The sequence below is a fragment of the Notamacropus eugenii genome, chromosome 1 (assembly GCF_028372415.1).
Source record: "Notamacropus eugenii isolate mMacEug1 chromosome 1, mMacEug1.pri_v2, whole genome shotgun sequence".
NCBI classification, from domain to species: domain Eukaryota; kingdom Metazoa; phylum Chordata; class Mammalia; order Diprotodontia; family Macropodidae; genus Notamacropus; species Notamacropus eugenii.
In genome coordinates, this window is record NC_092872.1 from 398,416,456 (window position 1) to 398,438,758 (window position 22,303).

Sequence of the window (22,303 nt, forward strand, 5' to 3'; positions counted from 1 at the left end):
TGTTACATAAATAATGGTCAAAGTAACTGGAGACATTTGACTTGAAGAGGAGGGAAGATTAAGGATAAACATGATAGCTATTTTTATTTACTCTCAGAGAGCTGTTGTGTGAAAAAGTAATTCAGTTTATTTTTCATAGTTCCAATAAGGAAAATTGAAATCATTGAATAGCAGTTATGGGAAGAAAATTTGAAGTGATTATCTGGACAAATTTTCTGGTGATTGAAGTTGCCCATTAATTGTATGATCTGCCTTATAAAGTAGTGAACTCTCTGTTCTTGGAAATGGTCAAGTAGAAATTGACTGACAGACCATCTGTCAGGGATATTATTTGGCTAGAAAGTTAGACTAGGTGACTTGTAAATTCTCTTTCAATGTGAAGATTATTCAGTTGAAAGATTTATTGATACTCATTGTATCTAACAGTTCTTTAAGCTCCTTTTAAAAATACTTTATCATTTAAAATTTTTTAAACACTTAACTCAGAGCCCTGTACTTAGGAGGTACTCAATAAATGTTGATTGAATTGAACTGAAATAACTAATAATAATAGTGTTGCTCTGGAATTCCAGTTCCTTTTGATGAATTACTCCCCACCCCATTTATCCAAAGGAATGGGTTCCCTAGCTTAATATCTATTATGTTCATCACCAAGCAGGTATGCATGTATTAACTTCTTTATACAAAATCTGCCCAAGAGTGTTTTGCTGTGAGTTGGTTAAAAGCAGGAAGGCCAACATGACCTTTTATTGACAAAGAATTTGGGCCAAGAACAGCAGAGAAGGAAGCAGATATGAAGTGTTTGGGGAAGACTTTTGTTTCCAAAAGTTGAATCTTCTCTTGTCCCTGCCCTGCCCTTTAGTCTCAAAGGTAATCCCCATTTGGGAATTCCCAATTGAGTTCCTTAAGGGATGCCCTACAGTACTAGTTGTCTTTACTATAATAAGCATGAAGAGGCTAAAAGATGTTTCTGTTTTTGTTTCTGGGTATACCAGTGGTTCTTCCTAAATTGGTATATGGAGCTATTTCTAGATAGTGAGCTCGGCATACTATGCATAGTGATATAAATAAGGGAAATTTTTAGCACAGAGCATGCTGACCTTAGTCATGTAAATCTCATCCATTTAATGAAATTTTGCAGTTAAGAAACCCCCTACATCAAAAGGCATCAATGACTTAAAGATTTGCTGCTTGGCCATGAAGTCAAGAAGATTCTAAGTTCAAGTACTTCCTTGGGCATAGACTGGAAGTTTGACCCTGGGCAAGTCATTTAATCTCTCAGTGACTCCACTCCATTCACCAGGCCATCTTCTGAGATTGCGAGTTGAAGAGCAGGTGCTGTGTAATCCCTTGACTAAAGGAGTTTCTTCACCAGGAGTTCCCTATACAAATGAAATCTCATGTCTTATTCTTTGCCCTTTGTGTTTGTATGTATAAAATATGCAGGTAATATTTTATACATATGTATATATGTACATATACACATATAAATATCTCCATATATGTATATATTTCTCTTCCTATCTATGTATATATCCTTAAAGCTTCGCCTTAAAAATCCATAAGAAAATAAAATGCTATTGTTTCGTACTGTAATTTTTTTTAAAGTATGATATAATATGATATGGAAACATGTCAGGAGTAATAGAATATGTTCCCTTGAGTTAAGTATAAGTTAAGGAACAGCATAAAGAAAGCATTAGTCCTATCGTGTGGGATGTCAGAGGCTCAGAATGGAAGGGCTGCCTCCTCAGGCATAGCTGAACTCAGTTATAGCATCTATTGAGTCTGAAATGCACATTTTAATGTACAATTACTGGCAATTCCTAAATCCCTAGGATATAAGCTGGAACTTAATAAATTGGACTGAGAGAAGGAAACTAAGATAGTGTGATAAGAAGTGCATGGGGAATAAAGAACACCATTTAGCGATGTGTTGATTGGTTATCAGTTGCCTTCTTTCTGCACAGGTAGTAGGCAAATGCCCCATGCTGATAGATATTTTTGCTTGGCTTATCTTTCCAATGGATATGTTTCGCTCTGCAGAAAATAATTATATGTAGAATTGGGTTTGATTCATTGAAGCACACCCTTTGGGACTATTTACACAGGCAAATAAGTCTTAGTATATCAGTGTGCATTAACAAAAAAGCCAGCTTAAAAACATGTTTATTATAAATTAATGGCAGACTAAGCTGATCTACAAAGTTGGGCACTAAAAATGTATCTTTCCAAAAAAATGCCATGTTTAAGAACCACCTCAATGTTAGATTAGGTATAACCTTATCTTGAGGTCATAAATGATTTGTCACTGACAAGAATGAATAGGATTAACTAAGCTAATTAAAACAAGCAGACTAGAGAAGGGCATGCTGTTTCATAGTTGTTCAATTACAAAGTTTCCCATGCTTAGAGCACAAAAAGTTGAGTTTATTGCGTGATTTTTTTTCAAATTCAATAGTTTATTTTTTAATTCTTTGTTCTTAGTTTTCAACATTGACTTCCATAAGTTTTAAACTTTCTACCATTCTCTCCCTGCTCCCTGCCCACAAGGCATGTAATCTTATATGGGTTCTGCACATACATTCTTATTAAGCACATTTTCAAATTAGTCATGTTGCTTAGAAGAATTAAAATGAATGGGAGAAACCATGAGATAAACCAAAACAAAACATAACAAAAGAGAAAATAGTCTACTTCAGTCTGCGTTCTGACTCTGTATAGTTCTTTCTCTGGATGTGGATAGCATTTTGCATCATGAGTCCTTTGGAGAAATGTTTTATGTCCTTGCATTGCTGTGAAGGGCTAAATTTATCAGATACAGTCCTTGCACACTGTGGCTCTTACTATGTGTAATGTTATCCTGGTTTTGATCACTTCATTCAGCATCAGTTCATATAAATATTTCCAGGTTTTTCTGAAGTCCTCATATTCATCATTTCTTATAGCACAACAGTATTCCATTACATTCATATATCACAACTTGCTCAGTCATTCCCCAATTGATGGGCATCCCCTCAATTTCCAGTTCTTGGCCACCACAAAAAGAGCTGCTATAAATATTTTTGTACATGTAGGTCCTTTTCCTATTTTTTATGATCTCTTTATGATACAGCCCTAGAAGTGGAATTTCTGGGTCAATGGATATACAGATTTTTATAGCCCTTTGGGCATAGTTCCAAACTGCTCTCCAGAATGGTTGGATCAGCTCACAGCTCTATCAACAATGAATTTGTGTTCCAAGTCTCCCACATTTTCTCCAGCATGAATCATTTTCCTTTTGTCATGTTAGCCAATCTGATAGGTGTGAAGTGGTACCTCAAAATTGTTTTGATTTCATCTCTCTAGTCAATAGAGATTTAGAATAATTTTTAAATGTGACTATAGATAGCTTTAATTTCTTCTTCTGAAAACTGCCTTTTCATATCCTTTGACCATTTATCAATTGGGGAATGACTTGTATTCTTGTAAATTTGACTCAGTTCTCTATATATTTTATAAGTGAGGTGTTTGTCTTGTAAAAAATTCTTTCCCAGTTTTCTGCTTCCCTCCTAACCTTGGTTGCATTGGCTTTGTTTGTGCAGCACATTTTCAATTTAATGTAATCAAAATTATTCATTTTGCATTTCATAATATTCTCCATCTCTTGTTGGGTCATAAATTCCTCCCTTCTCCATAAATCTGACTAATAAATACTCATTGTTTCTCTAACTGGTTTATAGTATCAGCCTTTACACCTAGATCGTGTACCCATTTGGACTTCATTCTGGTATACAGTGCCAGGAATTGGTCTATGCCCAGTTTCCACCACACTGTTTTCCAATTTTCCCAGCAGTTTTTGTCAAACAGTGAATTCTTATTCCAGAAGCTGGGATCCTTGGGTTTATCAAACAGTAGACTGCTATAATCATTGACTACAGGGTCTTGTGTACTTCACCTATTCCACTGATCTACCCCTCTGTTTCTTAGCCAGTGCCAAGTGGTTTTGAGGATTGCTGCTTTATAATACAATTTAAGACCTAATATGGCTAGGCCACCTTCCCTACCATTCCTTTTCATTAATTCCCTTGATATTCTGGACTTTTTATTCTTCCAGATGAAATGTGATATTATTTTTTTCTAGCTCTAGAAAATATTTTTTATAGTTTGATTGGTATGGCACTGAATAAGTAAATTAATTTATGTAGAATTGTCATTTTTATTACATTACATTATTACATTAGTTACATAAGCAACTGATATTTTTTCTATTACTTAGATATGACTTCATTTGTGCTAAAAGTGTTTCATAGTTGTGTTCATATAGTCTCTGGGTTTGTTTTGGCGGGTAGACTCCCAAACATTTTATAATTTCTACAACAATTTTTGATGGGATTTCTCTTTCTATCTTTTGCTATTGGGCTTTGTTATATATAGAAACTGTTATATGGAAATGCAAATGATTTATATGGGTTTATTTTTAACCTGCAACTTTGCCAAAGTTGTTTATTTTTTCAAGTAGTTTTTTAGTTGGTTCTCTAGGATACTCTTAAGCATATCATCATATCATCTGCAAAAAGTGATAACTTAGTATCTTCTTTACCTATTCTAATTCCTTCAATTTCTTTTTCTTCTCTTTCTGCTAAACTAACATTTCTAGTATCATATTGAATAACAGTGGTGATAAAGGACATCCTTGTTTCACCTCTGATCTTATTGGAAATGCCTCTAGCTTGTCCCCATTACATATAATGGTTGCTGTTGGTTTTAGATAGATACTATTTGATGAAGGCTCCATTTATTTCCATGCTCTCCAGTGTTTTCAGTATGAATGGGTGTTGTATTTTGTCAAAAGCTTTTTCTGTGTCTATTGAGATAATCATATGGTTTCTGTTAGTTTTATTGCTGATATGATCAATTTTGCTTATAGTTTTCCTAATAGTGAACCAGCCCTGCATTCCTGGCATAAATGCTACCTGATCAAAGTATATTATTCTCTTGATAAGTTGCTGTAATCTTTTTGCTAATACCTTATTTAAAATTTTTACATCTATATGCATTAGGGAAATTAGTGTATAATTTCCTTTCTCTGTTTTGGCTCTTCCCAGTTTAGGTATCAGAACCATATTTGTATCATAAAAAGAATGTGGTAGTCTATATAGTATTAGTATTAGAGTTAACTGTTCTTTAATTGTTTGATAGGATTCTCTTGTAAATCCAGCTGGCCCTGGAGATTTTTTCCTAGGGAGTTCATTGATGGCTTGTTCAATTTCTTTTTCTGAGATGGCGTTATTTACTATTTTACTTCCTCCTCTGTTAATCTGGGCAGTTTGTATTTTTGTTAATATTCATTTGTTTCACTAAGATTGTCAATTTTGGGGCAGACAGGTGGGCAAAATAATTTCTAATTGTTTTAATTTTCTCTTAATTGGAGGTGAGTTCACCCTTTTCATTTGTGATACTGGCAATTTGGTTTTCTTTTTTTAATCAAATTTACCAAAAGTTTATCAATTTTATTGTTTTTTTTCATAAAACCAGCTCTTAGTTTTATTTATTATTTTGATAATTTTCTTGATTTCAATTTTATTCATCTCTCCTTTGGTTTTCAGTATTTCTAATTTGATATTTAATTGGGGATTTTCAGTTTGTCTTTTTTCTAGCTTTTCCAGTTGCATGCCCAATTGATTGATCTCCTCTTTCTCTAATTTTTTTTGTATCATGATCTGAAAAGGATGCATTGACTGTCTATGACTTAATGCACTGGATTGTGAGATTTTTATGCCCTAGTACATGGTCAGTTTTTGTGTATGTGCCATGTACCACTAAGGAAAAGGTATATGTGTGTGTGTGTGTGTGTGTGTGTGTGTGTGTGTGTTCCTTTCTATCCCCATTCCATTTTTTCCAGAGATCTATCATATCTACCTTTTCCAGAATTCTATTCACCTCCTTAATTTCTTTCTTGTTTATTTTAGATTTATCAAGTTCAGAGAGGGGAAAGTTGAGGTCCTCCACTAGTATAGTTTTGCTATCTATTTCTTCCTATAACTCCCTTGACTTCTCTAAGAATCTGGATGCTCTACCACTTGGTGCACAATAGGTAGTTTAAAGAAAAAGAAGCTGTTCAGAGAACTAGGAAGAGATGGCCACTTTCTACAAGTTCTTGTGTTTTCAAACTTACATTATATATCTAGGTGGTAACCTACATGAATCAGGGAGCATTCACTTTGCAAAAATTGTGAATATTTCTAATTGTGAAGCTCATTCCTATGGGTTCTCATTGATATGTTATATGAAAATGGAATTTGATCCATGTTATCATTAGAGATGATGCCTCCTCTGTACTGCCAGGACACTGAACAACCTTATGCTTGGCAGGATTGTTGGAGTGAGCAAAACACTAAGATCTTCTTTGGACATTTTGTCATGGGATGAGTTTTGGCCAAAATACTCACTCCTAGTTGAATTATCTGTATGTGACAGTTCTTACAATAAAAAATGGAAGTTCCTTGGAGTGATGTGCTGTTTCATTTTTGCTTCTGTATCCTCAGAACTCAGAGTGTTTCCTAACCCATAATAAGTGGCATAATAAATGCCTTTTAAGCATTAAATGACATTACACCAAAACAAAAACAAACATTTCACCTTTATATCATAATTATAATGGACAAAATATTTGCTCGTTTTCAAGATTTTTTAATTTAATTACTTGTTTATTTGTTTTAGTTCCCTGAATTTTAATCTGTTATTGCTTCTGTTGTCGTCCTAGGAACTAACTTCACCCTTGCAGAGCTAGGAATCTGTGAACCCTCCCCTCATCGAAGTGGCTACTGCTCAGACATAGGAATTCTTCACCAAGGCTACTCCTTGAGCACAGGGTCTGACGCTGACTCGGACACCGAGGGAGGAATGTCTCCAGAGCATGCTATAAGACTGTGGGGGAGAGGGATCAAATCCAGACGAAGTTCCGGTCTGTCAAGTCGTGAAAACTCAGCCCTTACCCTGACTGACTCTGATAATGAAAATAAGTCAGATGATGAAAACGGTAGGCCTGCTTCTTAAATGCATTTTAATGGTCTGAACACTTTCCTATGTGGAGTTATTTATTTTTCATTTATTTATTTGCTTTGTATTTCAATAGAAATCCTTTCATTTTCCTTTAAATTGACTTTGTCCTTCTATCTTGGGTGAGGGTGGGGGGCCTAAACTCTACCAGAAAGGAGAAGAGCATTTTAAAATTACATTTGGATGATAACAGAGTATTCTGGTATAGTCTGTTGGTCTTATTAGCAAGTAAATTACATTACAAAGAAGGCAACTTGATAAACTATGACCTATACCTAAAAATGTCCTCTCTCCACGAGTTTCTAGATCTTTTTGTTGATTCGCCCCTTCCCCACCCCTCCAAATGGCAACCTGGGTTATTTTCTTCATGAAGGTCTCTTAAGAATACCACCTTATCTTATACTTTCATTTTCAGACAACAATGCCTCATATCCACACTCAAGATCAAACTTGTAGCAGATGCTCTGGAGCTTAATAATGACGAATAGGAAGAAACTTGCCTTCAAAAAGTATTCCCTTACATGTTTACTTTTAGCCTTAGTAGCTATTTAGGTTAATAATATGCTACATGTTTTCGATCACCATCATTATCACTTATCCATCAGCTTTGTAGGTGGGTTTTAATGAAACTTTGGAAACTTTGTTGAAAATTAAATCCTTCTGATCATTAAGAGGTAAGTATGGGCAAAGCCTGAACAAGCCATTAAAGAGATAAGGTCCTTATTTGTTTATTTCTTTGAGATACTTAACTGTTTTTAGTTTTCAAAAAAAATTAAGAGATAAATTGCATTAGGCCAAGTTGATTTTTGAAGAAAACATCAAATGCTATGTGATTTGTTATGAGTGAATTGTATATTTGGAATGGAAATTGCTGTTAAAAAGGTTTACAAATAGATCAGTTAAGAATGTTTATACAAAACACTTTAAGACTTCTGCTAGAACAGCCATAAGTATTTTCATATATTAAAAAAAGAAATTTGTAGTGTGACAGCTTGTCATGAATGGCAATGCAGAGCTAAACATCATTCAGAATCCAAACTGTGCTGAAAATACATCATTTTGGGGGTAAGTTACATGCATTTAAAGAAAAGTTACCACATCTCATTTAAATTTATGTTTAATTCTACAGTAATTTATTCCAGGAAGGGAGGAAAGAGATGTATCTTACTCATGTCACAGTGCAAAGACTACAGCCAATCAAGGTTTCCTCTCAAGTAAAATACCACACTTGACTTCCTAGGACATTATTTTGAAATTTAAAAAATTGTGATACTTGGCACATCTAGCACTTTGAGGTGCTTATTCAATAGGGAATTACTTTTATAAGTTTTATGTATATAATAAAAATTAAATCCATTTACTGGTATTCATTTTTCAATATATTGTGTGTTGGATGTGATCAAAAAAGTTTATTTGATTTGCCAAATAAAGATAATCAGTTGGAGGTGAAGAAACTTTAGATACACTTTTTTTAACAAAATAAGATCACCCAATAAATTGTTGGTACTCTTAAAAATTTTATAGTACCTATGTATATGTTAATCTCATTAAGCACAAACATTTTAAAAGTTTCTGTGCCCCATTTTAGTCATAATTATTTTAAATCAGCTGCATTGTTACACACAGCTCTCATAATGGGATTTGCCCAGTGAAGCAAGTATACAGGCAGAAAATACTTGCTTTGGATTTACCAGGAACTGTTATGGATGAAAAGAATTTGCTAATGAATTATGTCAAAGGAATGAATGAGTAGACTGAAGGTGTTTTCTTGTTCTCTTTTCTTGATATTCAAAAATTTACATTTTAAAAGTGTTTACCTCTAGAGAGTCCTATGCTAATCCTCCCCAGGCTTACAGACAGGCAATCTCTGTATCTGGACTCTTAATTTTTCTAGGGATACCAGTTGCCATCCCATTGGTATCATGGAAGGATAAATATACTGGGAATAAGAAAATGGTCTTGGTGGGAGGCTGATAAGGGAGAGTTCCAAAGTAGGAAGGATGTACTAAATTTAGAACTCAAGATCAATTAGAGGCAGGGTTATTAATATTACTAGTAATGTGTATGTTGAAGATATTTATGTTTTCCACAGAAATGAAAACAAGGGATTTTAAGCATGAGGTTATAAAATATTTACTAAGATAAGAAATTACTATCCTGCAAGCTGAGATGTTAACTTCAGTAAACTCCTTGCTCTTTCTCTTTGACAAATTCTGCTTAGCTCAAAAAGAAATCAATGCTTCTTCACCTCACTGACTTTATGAAGTTTGGGAATGTATTATCATATAGATTGACAGTTGCCCCACTGGTTCCACACCGCAGCATGGACACTTACAGAGCCATCATTAATTTCTCACACTTGTGCCCAGCAATGGCTTCCTACATAATAAACCTCATGTCCTTCAGAACCAAATCAATAAGCTTTTAGGTATGCTTCTCTTGAAAAGGAAGTCATAAGAGTCTATACTTCAAGGGAGATTCTCTCCAGTATAGTTTTGGGTTTTGAGGAGATGTTATAAAGTAAGACTTTTCTTGATCTGGTATTTTCTACATAAGCCTACTTGTTGAATCTTGGGGTACGTGAAATTTCAGAGAATCATTCACAGATTTTATTTAGAGCTTCTCTTCTTACTTGCCAGCTAGTTATATCATAAAACATACTTGGAAAAGGTAACTCATTTCAAAAACTAACACCCCAATGCATCTGTCTTAAATTCATCAATCCTTTAAAAAAAATTAAATTCTACTACTTGCCAGGGCTAGCCCTCCTAGTTGAATTTGTGTAGCTATGCTGTAATGGAAAAGACCAATGATCCACTCAACCAACCTTTTTATAGTGAGTTCACAGATATACTGACCTTTGGTTTGCTGCTTTAGACTCTCCTTGTAGACTCACCAAAATTTGTCATTTAAATGGCCAGGCTGCCAACCAAATCAGGCTCTGAGCTAGTATATTATACAATTCAAGATTTCCTTCCCAGTTTTCCTTTGTGAAAATATTCTCATAGAATATCAAGTTGTTTTATGTTCAATAAGTTATTATAGTTTAGTCAGAAATGAAAATGACACCTGAAAGTAGCTGGACAGTCTTTGCTATGGTGAAAGTAGATCTCATGTGTAAATTGGACTTTCCAAGGACTACCACATTAGAATGTTGCTTTTTTCCCCTGCTAACTGTCCCATTTAAAAATACGTCCTCCTCAGTGCCCTCCATATCACCTGAGAAATTGGGACACCCAATAAAACCCAATAGTAACTAATTGCATCCTTAAAAATGTGAGATAGCACATATTGCTGTGTGTACTCTAAATCCCTTAGGCAATTTCTTCACCTTAGGGACTGGTATGTGTCCTTCAGTTTTATAGCATAGTTTTAGTTACAGTTGCTATCCTGGAAGTCCAGAGAGAGTAAACTGTCATGGCTATGGGATACTTGCAATGACTCCTAAGATTTTGGGTGAAATCACTGTATTTTTCTTCTCTTTCTCTACACATGGTAACTATGGAAAATATTTACTTTCATCCATTGCCAATGAGTTGGGAAATTGTAAATTCTTATTTTGCACTTTGAGGTACAAAATGTAAATGTTGGGTTAATTCCACTGTATTTCACAAAATCATTGAAAAAGCAAGCTGGTGCTTTGCACAAAATGGATTATTTGTGTGATACCTTTGGCAGTCTGTCTGTCTATAGTGAGTCATTCGATCCTGAGTCAATTTGGCATATCCTATCATGTGTCTCTTTCTTCAGTATGGCATTAAACACCTCATCAGTATTTGATAAATGTCCATCTAGATGAGCAAACCCTGGAGGTAGGTTATTATTTTCCCTTGGGTCCCATTTTAGCTTATCCAGCTGAATCTAGTTTTTCTAGCCAGGTTCCACTCATTTATAACTTTTAGGCATGTATTCCTCAAATCATTCCCTTACCTCCTTACCAAGGTTACTAGGAAGAGAGTGTCTTCAAGGTTAACTACAAGAGAAACTTGTTTAGCTTTATTACTGTGATACACTGTATTAAATCTAGTTGGTATTTTATATTACCATACCTGTAGATAATTACCAAGCCTGCTAGTTACAAGCTTAAAAGTCACTATATGCTTCCTAGACATGAAGAAGAATCCATAATTAGTCATAAAAATGAATGTTGGGAAGTTCAGAGTACAAAGCAGAAAAAGAGTTCAGTGTAAAAAAAGAAAGAAGTAATCAAATGAGTGGTCACTCTTTAGACATGGGTCTTAAACTGATGTTAAAAAAACACCATTTTTGCACCCTAATTTTATCTTTTTTAAAAATTTAATTGTCCTAAGTCCTCTATGATGTTGGAAAGACCATTTTTTGATTATTTACTTCAAATAGTATGGGTTGTGGGGGGTTTTTTCATCTTAAATTTGACGAAAACAAAAACCTTAGCAGTACATATTGAATTACAGAAAGACTAGACATTGGAACAAAACTTAGATGTTTCGGGCTCTAAAATTCAGTCCATTGAAGATACAAAGTAAAAGAATAAAAATTAAGCTCTCTTATGGGCAGGGCTTGGGAAGAGATGTTGAAGGAAGTTCAGAGAGTGATTTATACGGTGCCTAAAAATGCCACTTGTGATAATACAATATCAAACTATTGAATAGTAGTTACCTATTATTTTCTGAATTTGCCTACAAGAAAATTTTAGAGTTCCATTTCAGCCAAAATAGTTTCATTTTTTTGCAGAGTTTAACATTTGGGAAAGTGTAGATATGTGTGAAAGAATGCATTTTTTTCTATTGTGTATATTCTCATTTATAAATTAAAATGTAAGAGTTTGGAGGGGGTTCCCCCTGCATTGTGCTGGTTTTTTTATCTTGTTTATAATTACTCCCTCAGGCTCTGAAGCAGAGGGCACATCCAGAAGCTACAATAAGTAAAATAAAGGCCTAAGCCTCACTGTTGGCAAGGGTAGGATGATTCTGTTACATGTGTAATCTCCAGGCCTTCAGGGAGACTTGGAGTTTGGTGGATAATCATTTGGTTTTAAGCTGCTGAATTCCTGATATCAGGGCTTTGCTTCAGTAGAGTAGCAAAGGGAAACAGGGTTAAAAGCTTTGTCAGAGCATAATTACGGACCCCAAAAGCCAAAAAAGTATAACTTTCTTGCTTGTTATTCGTCATTTTTTTTCAATTGGCTGTTTTTTTTTCAAGGACCAAATTAAATTTATGTAATGGGTCAGATGGGCAGGCTATGAATCCAGTATAAAGGTTATAAAGAGAAGGAGTTAACGATAATGAAGTGGATTTTCATCATACAAATCTATGCAGGAAATAATATCCAGCTAAAAAGGTCTTGAGAAGAATGTTTGAGAAGTAATATGACTTTTCAATTGCTGTTTTGAAATTGGGCCACAGTAAGTGAAACAAAGAAACAAACTAATAGATTTGTGGACATGGTGAAGATCAGCCTGTTTATACATATGGGCAAAAAAGAAAAAGTTTCTTGTGATTTGATTTTGAGTAACTGTTATCTGAACAAAGACAAGATTCTTCCACTGAAATTTTCCCCCCGGCATTCTCTTATTTCAGTAATGGGGAACATTGCATGAGACTTCAAATGCAAAGATGCAAACGCATATATGGAGAACTCATTTCCATGAATAACTTGGGGAGAACATGAATGGAAAATAGAGAAGATGAAAGAAGCCAGTCAGAAAGAAATAATTAAGACAAAATAAAACACATCTTGGAACATGACTCATCATGGTTTGTCATTTCCTTCTCAAGTTTATTTTACAGATGAGGAAACTGAGGCAAGCAGGATTAAGTAACTTGCCTAGAGTCACACAGCTAGTGTCTGAAGTCAGATTTGAACTCAGAAAGATGAGTTTACCTGATTCCAAACCCTGTGCTCTATCCACTGCGCCACCTAGCTGCCCAGGTATACTAGATAGAGTGATATAATTTGAGTTCAGGAGACCATGATTCATAGTAGGACTCTGACACTTACTTTGTAACCTTTGGCAAGGTGCAAAAGTTCTGTGGTCCACAGGCAACTCTAAAATGATATGTTTGGACAGTTTGCAGAGTATCACATTGTTTTGGTTTTTGAGGTCCACTCCACTCCTAAAAGTTATATGATATTTTTTTAAATAGCAAAAGAATGAAAATGAATTTTGCTGCAAAGATACTTTAAAGAGGCTTGTCTTTTGTAATTCACATCATCCCAAGTGATAAACTGGAGACCCTCTCAGATTTTCCAAAACCAAGTTCAGAAATCCTGATCAAAAATATTTGCTGACAAGCTCGACGCATGTCAGATTAGCCACATGGACTTTTAGAAAGAAGTAGGAAATAGACCCAGGAAAAATATCCTTATCAGGGTTAGCTACATCAGCTGATCAAGGAAACCCTAGGGCCTTTCGGAAGGAAGCCATTTAAAGTAGAGGGAAATGACTGAGTGGTAATTATGTTCAGTTTTGATCAGATAAGTGGTTTATGGAGTTTATTGCAGATAAATGGAAGGTAATAAAACTAAGGGTAGATCAGGGAAATTCAATGATTTATGAAAGCTCCGAATACCACATGAGAGTGATACAGAGTAGGTAGTACTAAGGATGGGAATGAATGAAAGTCAGGAACTCCGTTTGATGGGTAGAAGCAGCTCTGCAAAGTGGTGAGTAAAATATTTTGATAACTGTAATGAGCCAGCTGTCCTTAGAAGGGCTGTGTCTTTGGTTTTATGTTTTTGGAATTTTTTTTGAACTACAAAGAGAATATTTGCCTTAGAATACAAATAATTTAAATACAACAATATTTCTTGTTCAGAGGAGCTGAAGGAATTGAAGTTCTACTCTTTGGAAAAGAGAAGGTTAAGAATCAGCTTCATGAAGCTTTAGCTGTTTGAGAGGAATAAAGAGGTTACGGGAAGGAGATATGTTACGGAGCTATTTCAGTCCATAGAAAATATTAGAGCAAAGCAGGGGGCATGAACTTTTAATGAATGAGACCTAGGATCCAGAGCAATTTCAGGGAAAATTTTATCCACCTTATGTTTTATGCTAGATGTATATTACCATGGAACTGGTAACTCAAAGATATCTTTAAAAGGAAGAGAAAAAATATTCAAGGAGATTTATTTGGAAAGTAATAGTTTGGTTGAAGCATGCACAACAAATATAAGGGGTTAATTTGTGTTTTCTTTTTGCCGTGAGACATAACAAAGTCATCTCAGGTATGATCTTTTCATTTAGTAGTACTCATTTTTTAACTTGACTTCTGGTCTAGGAATGATTGTTTCTAACTCATTAAACAACAAATCATTACATAAAAATCATAAATGAGATTCTTAGCCTGTGAATTTCCATATATTTTTTTCTTTCCTCTTTTTCCACAAAGGCTTCTCTAATGCCTTGCCATGTCACAGCTACCATGGGGACGTTCAAAGAAGTGTTGGACAAGGTCTCTTATTTATAATTTATTGGCACAAGCCAATAAATGACAAGTGTCAGAATAAATGGTGTCCTAGGTAATAAATACCATGGGAGTTCAGGGGAGGGAAAGATCTATGTTGACTTGAGTAATAATAACTGACTTTAAAATTCACAAAGCACTTTGCATACATTCTCTCATTTGATATTATCTCCTTGATTCCTTACCATGACCCTGGGAAGTAAGGGCTCTTGGTGTTGTTATCCAGATTTATAATGGAGGAAACTGAAGTGGAAACATGTTAAATAGTTTACTCAAGGTCATACTAGTTTCTAAGACAGGATTTGAACCCAAGTTTTCAAGACCCCAGGTCAAACATATTATTATTCATCAAGCCATTTTGTATTTGGTTGAGGATGAGCATGGAGAAAAATAAGGATTGAGTTAGGCCTTAAAATATCAATGTAATTTGATTAGATTAGAAGGAATAAGGGTCTGCAGAACAGAGAAAAAAAATCTGTGAAATAAATTGAGTATGAACTTGGTGAGGTCAGTAGATGGTAAATTAATCAGCATGATTAGGAAAGAGGTTTCAACTTGTCCTTTAGTCTGTCCAGGCCTCGATTTCTTTTTGTATGAATTGATAAAGTTTCCTCAGCTCAGGGTTCTTAAGCTCTGGGGTCCATGAACTTTAAAAAATATATATTTTGAAAATCACATTTCGACAAAATTGATTACCTTAAAAATCCTATGCATTTTATTTAATGCATTTAAAAACATTATTCTCAGAAGAGAGCCATAGTCTTCACTAGGCATCTAAAGGATTCTGTGATATTAAAAAGGCTAAGAATCCCTGGACCAAAATTATCCCTAAGATCCTTTTCAACTCTAAACCCTATGATACCCATGAAACTTAAGTTTAGCCTAGGTAATGGGAGCCTTGAATGAATTCAAGCTATAAGGTTTAAATTTAGGTTTGGTCCTATAAGGATTTTTGAACAATTAAAAGGTTTTGATTAGCTCAAGAATGAGATTGAAATTAGGAGAGATTAATCCTGTTGCAAAATTCAGGACAGATTGTAATGACATGAAAATGAAAGCTGATACATCAATGAAGAGTTTACCATAAAATATTTTACTTGGGTGATGAAGGTTTGGATTGTGATGGTGGCAACATGAATGAAAAGAATATCTATTTATCTATTCTATATCTATCTATATATACATATATGAATATATATACACATGTGTACATATATGTGGGTAGATAGATAGATAGATAGATAGATAGATAGATAGATAGATAGATAGATAGATAGATATGAAATCTTCCTATGCATTATTCCCCTTCTTTCATTCTATAGTCAGGCCATATTTGTTCTGTCTCCTGTTTGGTTTTTCCCATGGCACATCATGATTGGTCTTTATGCATACTGGCAGTTCCAATTCCTGGAATTTCTCTTTCTCTTCTCTTACAACTGTCTTCTTTGCAGATGTATCTCAAGTACTACCTTTTAAATGAAACCTTTCCCAAGTCTCTCAATTCTTAATGATCTCCTTTTCTAACTACCTTGTATTTATAGTGAATTTATTGTCTCTGCATTTATTCTATATGTACTTATATATTTGCATGTTTTCTCCCCCAAGACAATGTAAGCTCCATGAGAGTAGGATTGTGAGAGATAAATGAAATAATATGAATTATAATGATATGAAGGCTTATAAAAATATTATATAGCAAGGCAGTGTATCATAATGGATAATAAGCAGGCCTCAGAGCAAAGAAATATCAGGCTCCAGGCCTCCCCCAATGCATACTGGCTGTATAACCCCAGATCTGTCAGTATCTTAACCAGTGGTTTCAAACTCAAATAGAAAACGAGCTGCAAAAGCATACATGAAGATAACTGTTGGCCACATGTTAACTTAGAAAACCACATATTAAAATTATCTATGTTATATTATATTTTTAATTTATTTTTCTAAATAGATCTCAATCACATTTTAATCTGGTTCAGTGGCTGGAGAAAATTGCAGATTGTGGCCTGCTGGCCAAGTGTTTACTATCTCTGCCCTAAACAACTCCTAAAACTCTAAATTGCAGAGAAGGTGCCAGCCTGCATCGGTAGGACTTTCTCCCTGGAATTTTTGCTATCAATTCAATCACGTTTCTATATTAGCTATTATTGTTGTTGCTAGTGTCTCTGAGTCTCAGACAACTTTCTAAGACCTATTTAATATTACAGATGGGTTGCCTCCCTGTGTTGTTGAAGGATGTTCCAACAATGAAAAGAATCACACATTGATATATTTGACCGAACTAAATGAATTGTTAGGTTCTTCTCCTTAAAAAAGCATCAAATTGGGAGTTGAAAATAGGGAGTCTGTTGTATAGATCATGTTTTGAGCGTCTAAAGATTATTATAGGATATCACTAAAGACTATTAACTATACTGCTATTTTTTCTGTTAACAAATAATATAAGTAAACTATGATAATACTTTGAGATTTGTACAATGACATCATAAAGTTAAATCAAGCACTCTAATATAAGGAAAGAATATGTTTATATTCTTTTAAAAAGAATATAAAGGCAAGGTATAGGTGAAGATCGACCTCTCAAAAAAAAATCTGGATGAAGATGGTGGTTTCACCACCTTAGTAACAGCCTCACTTTCCATGTGCCTCTCTGAACTCTGAGATTAGCCACCATTTGTTTGCTCCCTCTAGTGACTTATCCTCTAGTGACTTAAGGGAAGGATAATTTCTGTTACAAATGTGAAAATTTCAGTTCTTTACTTTTGTTGTCTTGACAAAATCACAGGTCACTTGACTTCTGGACTGTGATATCAAGCACATATCAAATAATTTATGTGAGCCTTGACCAGAACAGGCATCAAAGATATACGATTTGAAAGAAAGCTCTGGTTTTGACCAATTTATTTTACTTTATTATTTGTCTAGTCTTGAATTAAGAAGAGGACTATGCTTTGCAAGCTGGGGCAAAAAAAAAAAATGGAATTAAATCACATTTGTAAATGTATTGGTGTAGTACCACAACAATAATTAATCCTTTTTGGCTAATATATGTGTGTATGTGTATACATATATGTATATATTTTGTGTTTAGACAAACATATACATGTATATATGTATATATACACATATATGTGTATATGAATATATTTTGTGTTTAACAAATATATGTATAAATAATTGTGTGTTTATGTATGTGCATACTGTATGCATGTGTGTGCATGTGTGTATGTGTGGCTATGTGAATAGCATTAGGATAAGGACAGGACTTATAATTTAATTAGTTTAGAGAACTCTCAGTGAAGAATCAGTTTATTCTCTTCTCTGACATGTATTCCTTTGTAGAGTTGCCCAGATTCAGAGTATTGTATCTCTCTGGGTCTGAAGGCACTCTTTATCTATTTTATCAAAATGCCTCTTCAACATGCCTGTGACTTGATATGCTTCTTCCGCATAGCAATAGCTATTTTTTTTACCTTACGTCTTCCAGGTCTGATGTATCATTGGAAAACGGGGGAACAATTTTGCAACAAGTATTTCTGAAAAAGACCTCATTTCTCAAATGTATAGAAAGCAGAGTCAAATTTTAAAAAAATACAAGTCATTCTCCAATTGATAAATGGACAAAGGATATGGACAGGCAGTTTTCAGACAAAGAAATCAAAGCTATCTTTAGTCATAAGAAAAAATGCTCTAAATCTCTAATGATCAGAAAAATGTAAATGAAAACAACTCTGAGGTATCACTTTTAATCTATCTGAGTGATTAATATGAAAAAAGGAAATGATGGATGTTGAAGCAGATGTGAGAAAACTGGGAAGCTAATGAACTGTTGGTGAAGTTGTGAACTGATCCAATTGTTCTGGAGAACAATATGTACCCAAATGGCTATAAAGCTGTGCATATCCTTTCTTTGACCCAACAAAACCAACTGCTTGTCTATATTCCCCAAATTTTTATTTGTATATAGTATTTATAGCAGTTCTTTTTGTGATGGCTAGGAATTGAAAAACAAGGGGATACCCACTGATTGGGAAACAGTGAAATGAGCCGTGGTTTATGGTTGTAATGGAATATTATTATGCTATGAGAATTGACAAGCAGGATGATTTCAGAAAAACCTGGAGAGATTTACGTGAACTGATGCACAGTGAAGTGAACAGAACCAGAAGAATATTATACACAGTAACAGCAATATTCTACGATGATCAAGTGTGAATGATTAGTCTGCATTTTTTTATTTACAATTTTTACAAATCAAAAATTTACAATTTATTCAATATTTATTCAATAAATATCAGTTCTTTCTCTCGAGGCAGATAGTAATTGAATACAGACTAAAACATGCTATTTTAAAAGAAAAAAGCACTTATTGAATGGAGAGTTCTATTATAAACACTTCACTGAATTGCCATTTAAGTATTCATATAGTTGAACTTCCAACATAGATAGTACAGTGTAACTGAAAAACAAACAATAGAAAATAACAACCAATAGGTTGAGTTCCAAACTCAGCTCTGTACTTTTTAGTTGGACTAGTCTTTTAACTTTTCTGAGCCTGAATTTGCTCAGAAAGTTACCATTTAAAGAGCTGAGTTGTTTTTTTCCACTTAAAGATATGAAAAGCACTGGAGTGACTCTCCTAAATTATTCTCAAATGTTCTTGTTATTAGAACTTCACATAAAATGCCTCATTTTCCTATAGTGTCAGCACAATCTATAAGATCATTGACACCAAAAGATTGACTTAAAATCATTGTATTGAAGTTTTTTTTAAAAAAAAGCTAGCTTGAGTTAAGAGGAGAAAAAAAAGTTCCTATTAAAAATCTGTTGTTGAGAATTCAGTACATTATTCTGGATTGTTAATTTATTACAAACCAAGGACAGAATTGCAAATCACATGATGAAAGGAACTTCACATCTGCTAAGCCAGCCTGCAAGGCACCTGGTGAAAAGAGAATCGAGTAAATTATGTATTAAATATTCTTATAACTTTCTCCATCTATGGGGCCTTTGATTGGATGAGGTAAGTAATCATAAACACAGTGGTATCCCAGCCATAGGTACTCTTTTTTTAAATAGGTAATTCTGCATGCAGTAAGATAAAAATCACAGGCCACAAAGCAATATTGCCCCCAAAATCATGCAGATGCAATTACTATTAAGACAAGCACATGACTCTGCTAATATACAATGTTCTTAAATAATTGATGTTTCAAGGGGAAAACAATCAAGTCTTTGTACGCAGGAGCTTCCCGCTTGAACATCTCATATGGATGAGATCCCAGTGTAGAGCAGAGAGGAAATGGGTAGTGATCAATAGAGCAGTCTCAACTTCCAAAGGTGCAATATGGTCCTTGAATCTCAGAATCAGGACTTAGAGCCCTAGAGAATATGTACTCTTCCCCGTTGTATAACCAGCCTCTTTTATAACACTTCTAACCAAAGGTAGTCCAATGTTTTCTTGAAGAACTCTAGTGCCAAAAAACCTTCACTACCAGTTAGCGTTGCTCAGTGTAGAAGATGAAGTCATGAAGAACTGGGTCCAAGTACTACCTCAGGCACATAGTCTCTGTGTGACTCCTAGACAAATAATCAATGTCCCGGGCAACTGTCTAAGACTACAAATTTCATCACAAACTTTTACCTTCTTCACCAAGAGTTCCCTATACCTGTAAAATCACAGGTCTGGCCCAATTAGCATTTATAGTATTCAGCTAATTAAAATTGTGTCATCTCCTTATGGCATATACAACAGACAGGTAGTACACAAAAGAATGATGAAATGCCCAGTTCCAGTTAAGGCTGACTCTGTGTTGTACTCTTACATTTCAAAACCTTTTCATTTAGCCTTCTCGTATTCTTTCATGTCTTTGTAATATTAGCACAAGCAGTCATGGAGCTTTACTGAGCTAACCAAAGAGGGAGGGAGACAAGTATTTTTTTAGACCAGGGAGAGTGGCTGTGATTGTTAGGCTGATTTTCTTTGATGGCTACTAAATTTCATTTACCTAGGTGGAGTTCCAAAATGTTTTAAAGCAATAACAACATTATGTAAGTGTGTAAGTATATATCTCTCCTCCCCCCCAAAAAATGGGGAAGACTTGGGGGTATTGTATTCTTTGGGTATATCGGTATTTGGGTGTAATAGTATTTTGTTTTAAATAGAATACTTTATTTTGTAGCCTTCAATCCTTAAAAATCCTGAAATAATTAATAAAAAGAAAATACCACGTTCTTGTAGTGGTTATGATTCATTATTATAATGCAAAGTTGGGAATTATGATTGAGATGGAAAGACTTTTTTAATTTCACAGATTCAAGATCAAATTGAGCACTCTGAGCCTTAGAGTCTGACTGTTATTTCAAGTCAACACTTGGAGATTTTTTTGATATTATGAAGCAACAACTAGTGATCAAAGCATGAAAAATTTAGTGTAAATAATTGTTGGTTCATGTACTTTAAAGCCAAATACATTTTGAATAAAATCAGAGAAGAAGATAAAGTTGCAAGTGCTCATCAGATAGAACCTCAAGAAATCAGAAAGTCTTTATTTCAAAGATAGAAGAATGACCCGACCTCCAATATCTATGCTTGCTGTAGGAATATTTGCAGTAAGAAAATACAAAGGAAGGAAAATAGATAACCCTTTAGAGAAATCTAAGAATTGAGATGGATCACATGAGCACCAGACCACAAGTAAGCTGGGTTCAAATCCTGCCTTTGATACTTAATAACTTCATAAAATGGGGATGATAGTACCTGTAAAAAAATATTACTACAGGACATCATAGGGTTGTAAGGACCAAATGAGATGCTGTAAAATGCTAGCACTTTCCAAACCTTAAAGTCCTATAAAAATGCCAGTTTTTACTGCCATAGGATAATAAATAGAAGAGAACTTACTAACAGACTCCTAGAGTAGAAAGGGACCTTAGAAGGTACCTAAACAACAGTTCACTCAAACACTGTTGACAAGTGGTGGTCTAGCCTTTACTTGAAGACCTCTAGTAATGAGAAACTCCCTTCTAAGGGAGCCTATTGAATAGTTCTGATTGTTAGGAAGCTTTACTTCAAACTTAAATCTGCATCTCTGAAACTGCCATCTATTGTTCCCAGTTCTGCTAGGACTGAGCAGAACAAGTCAAACCCATTTTCTCGGACAAGCATTTATATACATATGACCAGTTGTATGACCCAATTCTTTGCCAAATCTTCCAAATAGCTTCAATTCTTTTAATTAATCCTCGTATGGCATAGTTATGGAGGTCCTGTACCCCCTGACATCTTCCTCTGGATCCTCTTAATGCAGCAGTTTTATTTGTAAATGGTATACCCAAAAGTGAATATAATACTCCCTGTGTAGCCTGAACAGAGCAGAGTACAAAGGTATTATCAGCTCCTTAATATTGTACTCTGATTCTTTTAATGCAAAAAAGAATTTACTTTAATTTTGGGGGTTGTTGTACATCACAGATGACTCATGTTGACTTTGAACTCCATTAAAATGCTCATTTATTGTTGTTTGAGACAATAGCCATCTGACCATAAATCCTTCATCTTATACTTATGAAATTGATTATATGAAACAAGATGTGTGACTTTACATTTTTCATTTTATTAGACTCAGCTCAACATTCTAGCTTAAGTTTTTTTTTTAGGATCCTGTATCATCGAGTATATTAACTATCCCTGCTTCCTTTGTGTCATATGCAGGTTTAATAAGTATACCATCTATGCTCTTCTCCAAATTACTGATAAGAAATTTTAAAACAGAACAGACACCATTAGTCACACCAATGGAGACTTCATTCCAAGCCAACA

At 34.5% G+C, this 22,303-nt stretch overlaps 1 protein-coding gene across 1 annotated transcript in view; it reads left to right on the forward strand.

Moving 5' to 3' along the window:
* The window catches only part of LOC140518612 (teneurin-2-like), a 434,584-nt gene extending 427,444 nt beyond the window's left edge, over window positions 1–7,140 (forward strand). The window contains exon 4 of the mRNA XM_072630916.1: window positions 6,746–7,140. Within this exon, the coding sequence (XP_072487017.1) occupies window positions 6,746–7,038 (293 nt within the window). The 3' untranslated portion in view covers window positions 7,039–7,140. The remainder of the gene's footprint in view (window positions 1–6,745) is intronic.
* The last annotated feature ends 15,163 nt before the right edge of the window (window positions 7,141–22,303 follow it).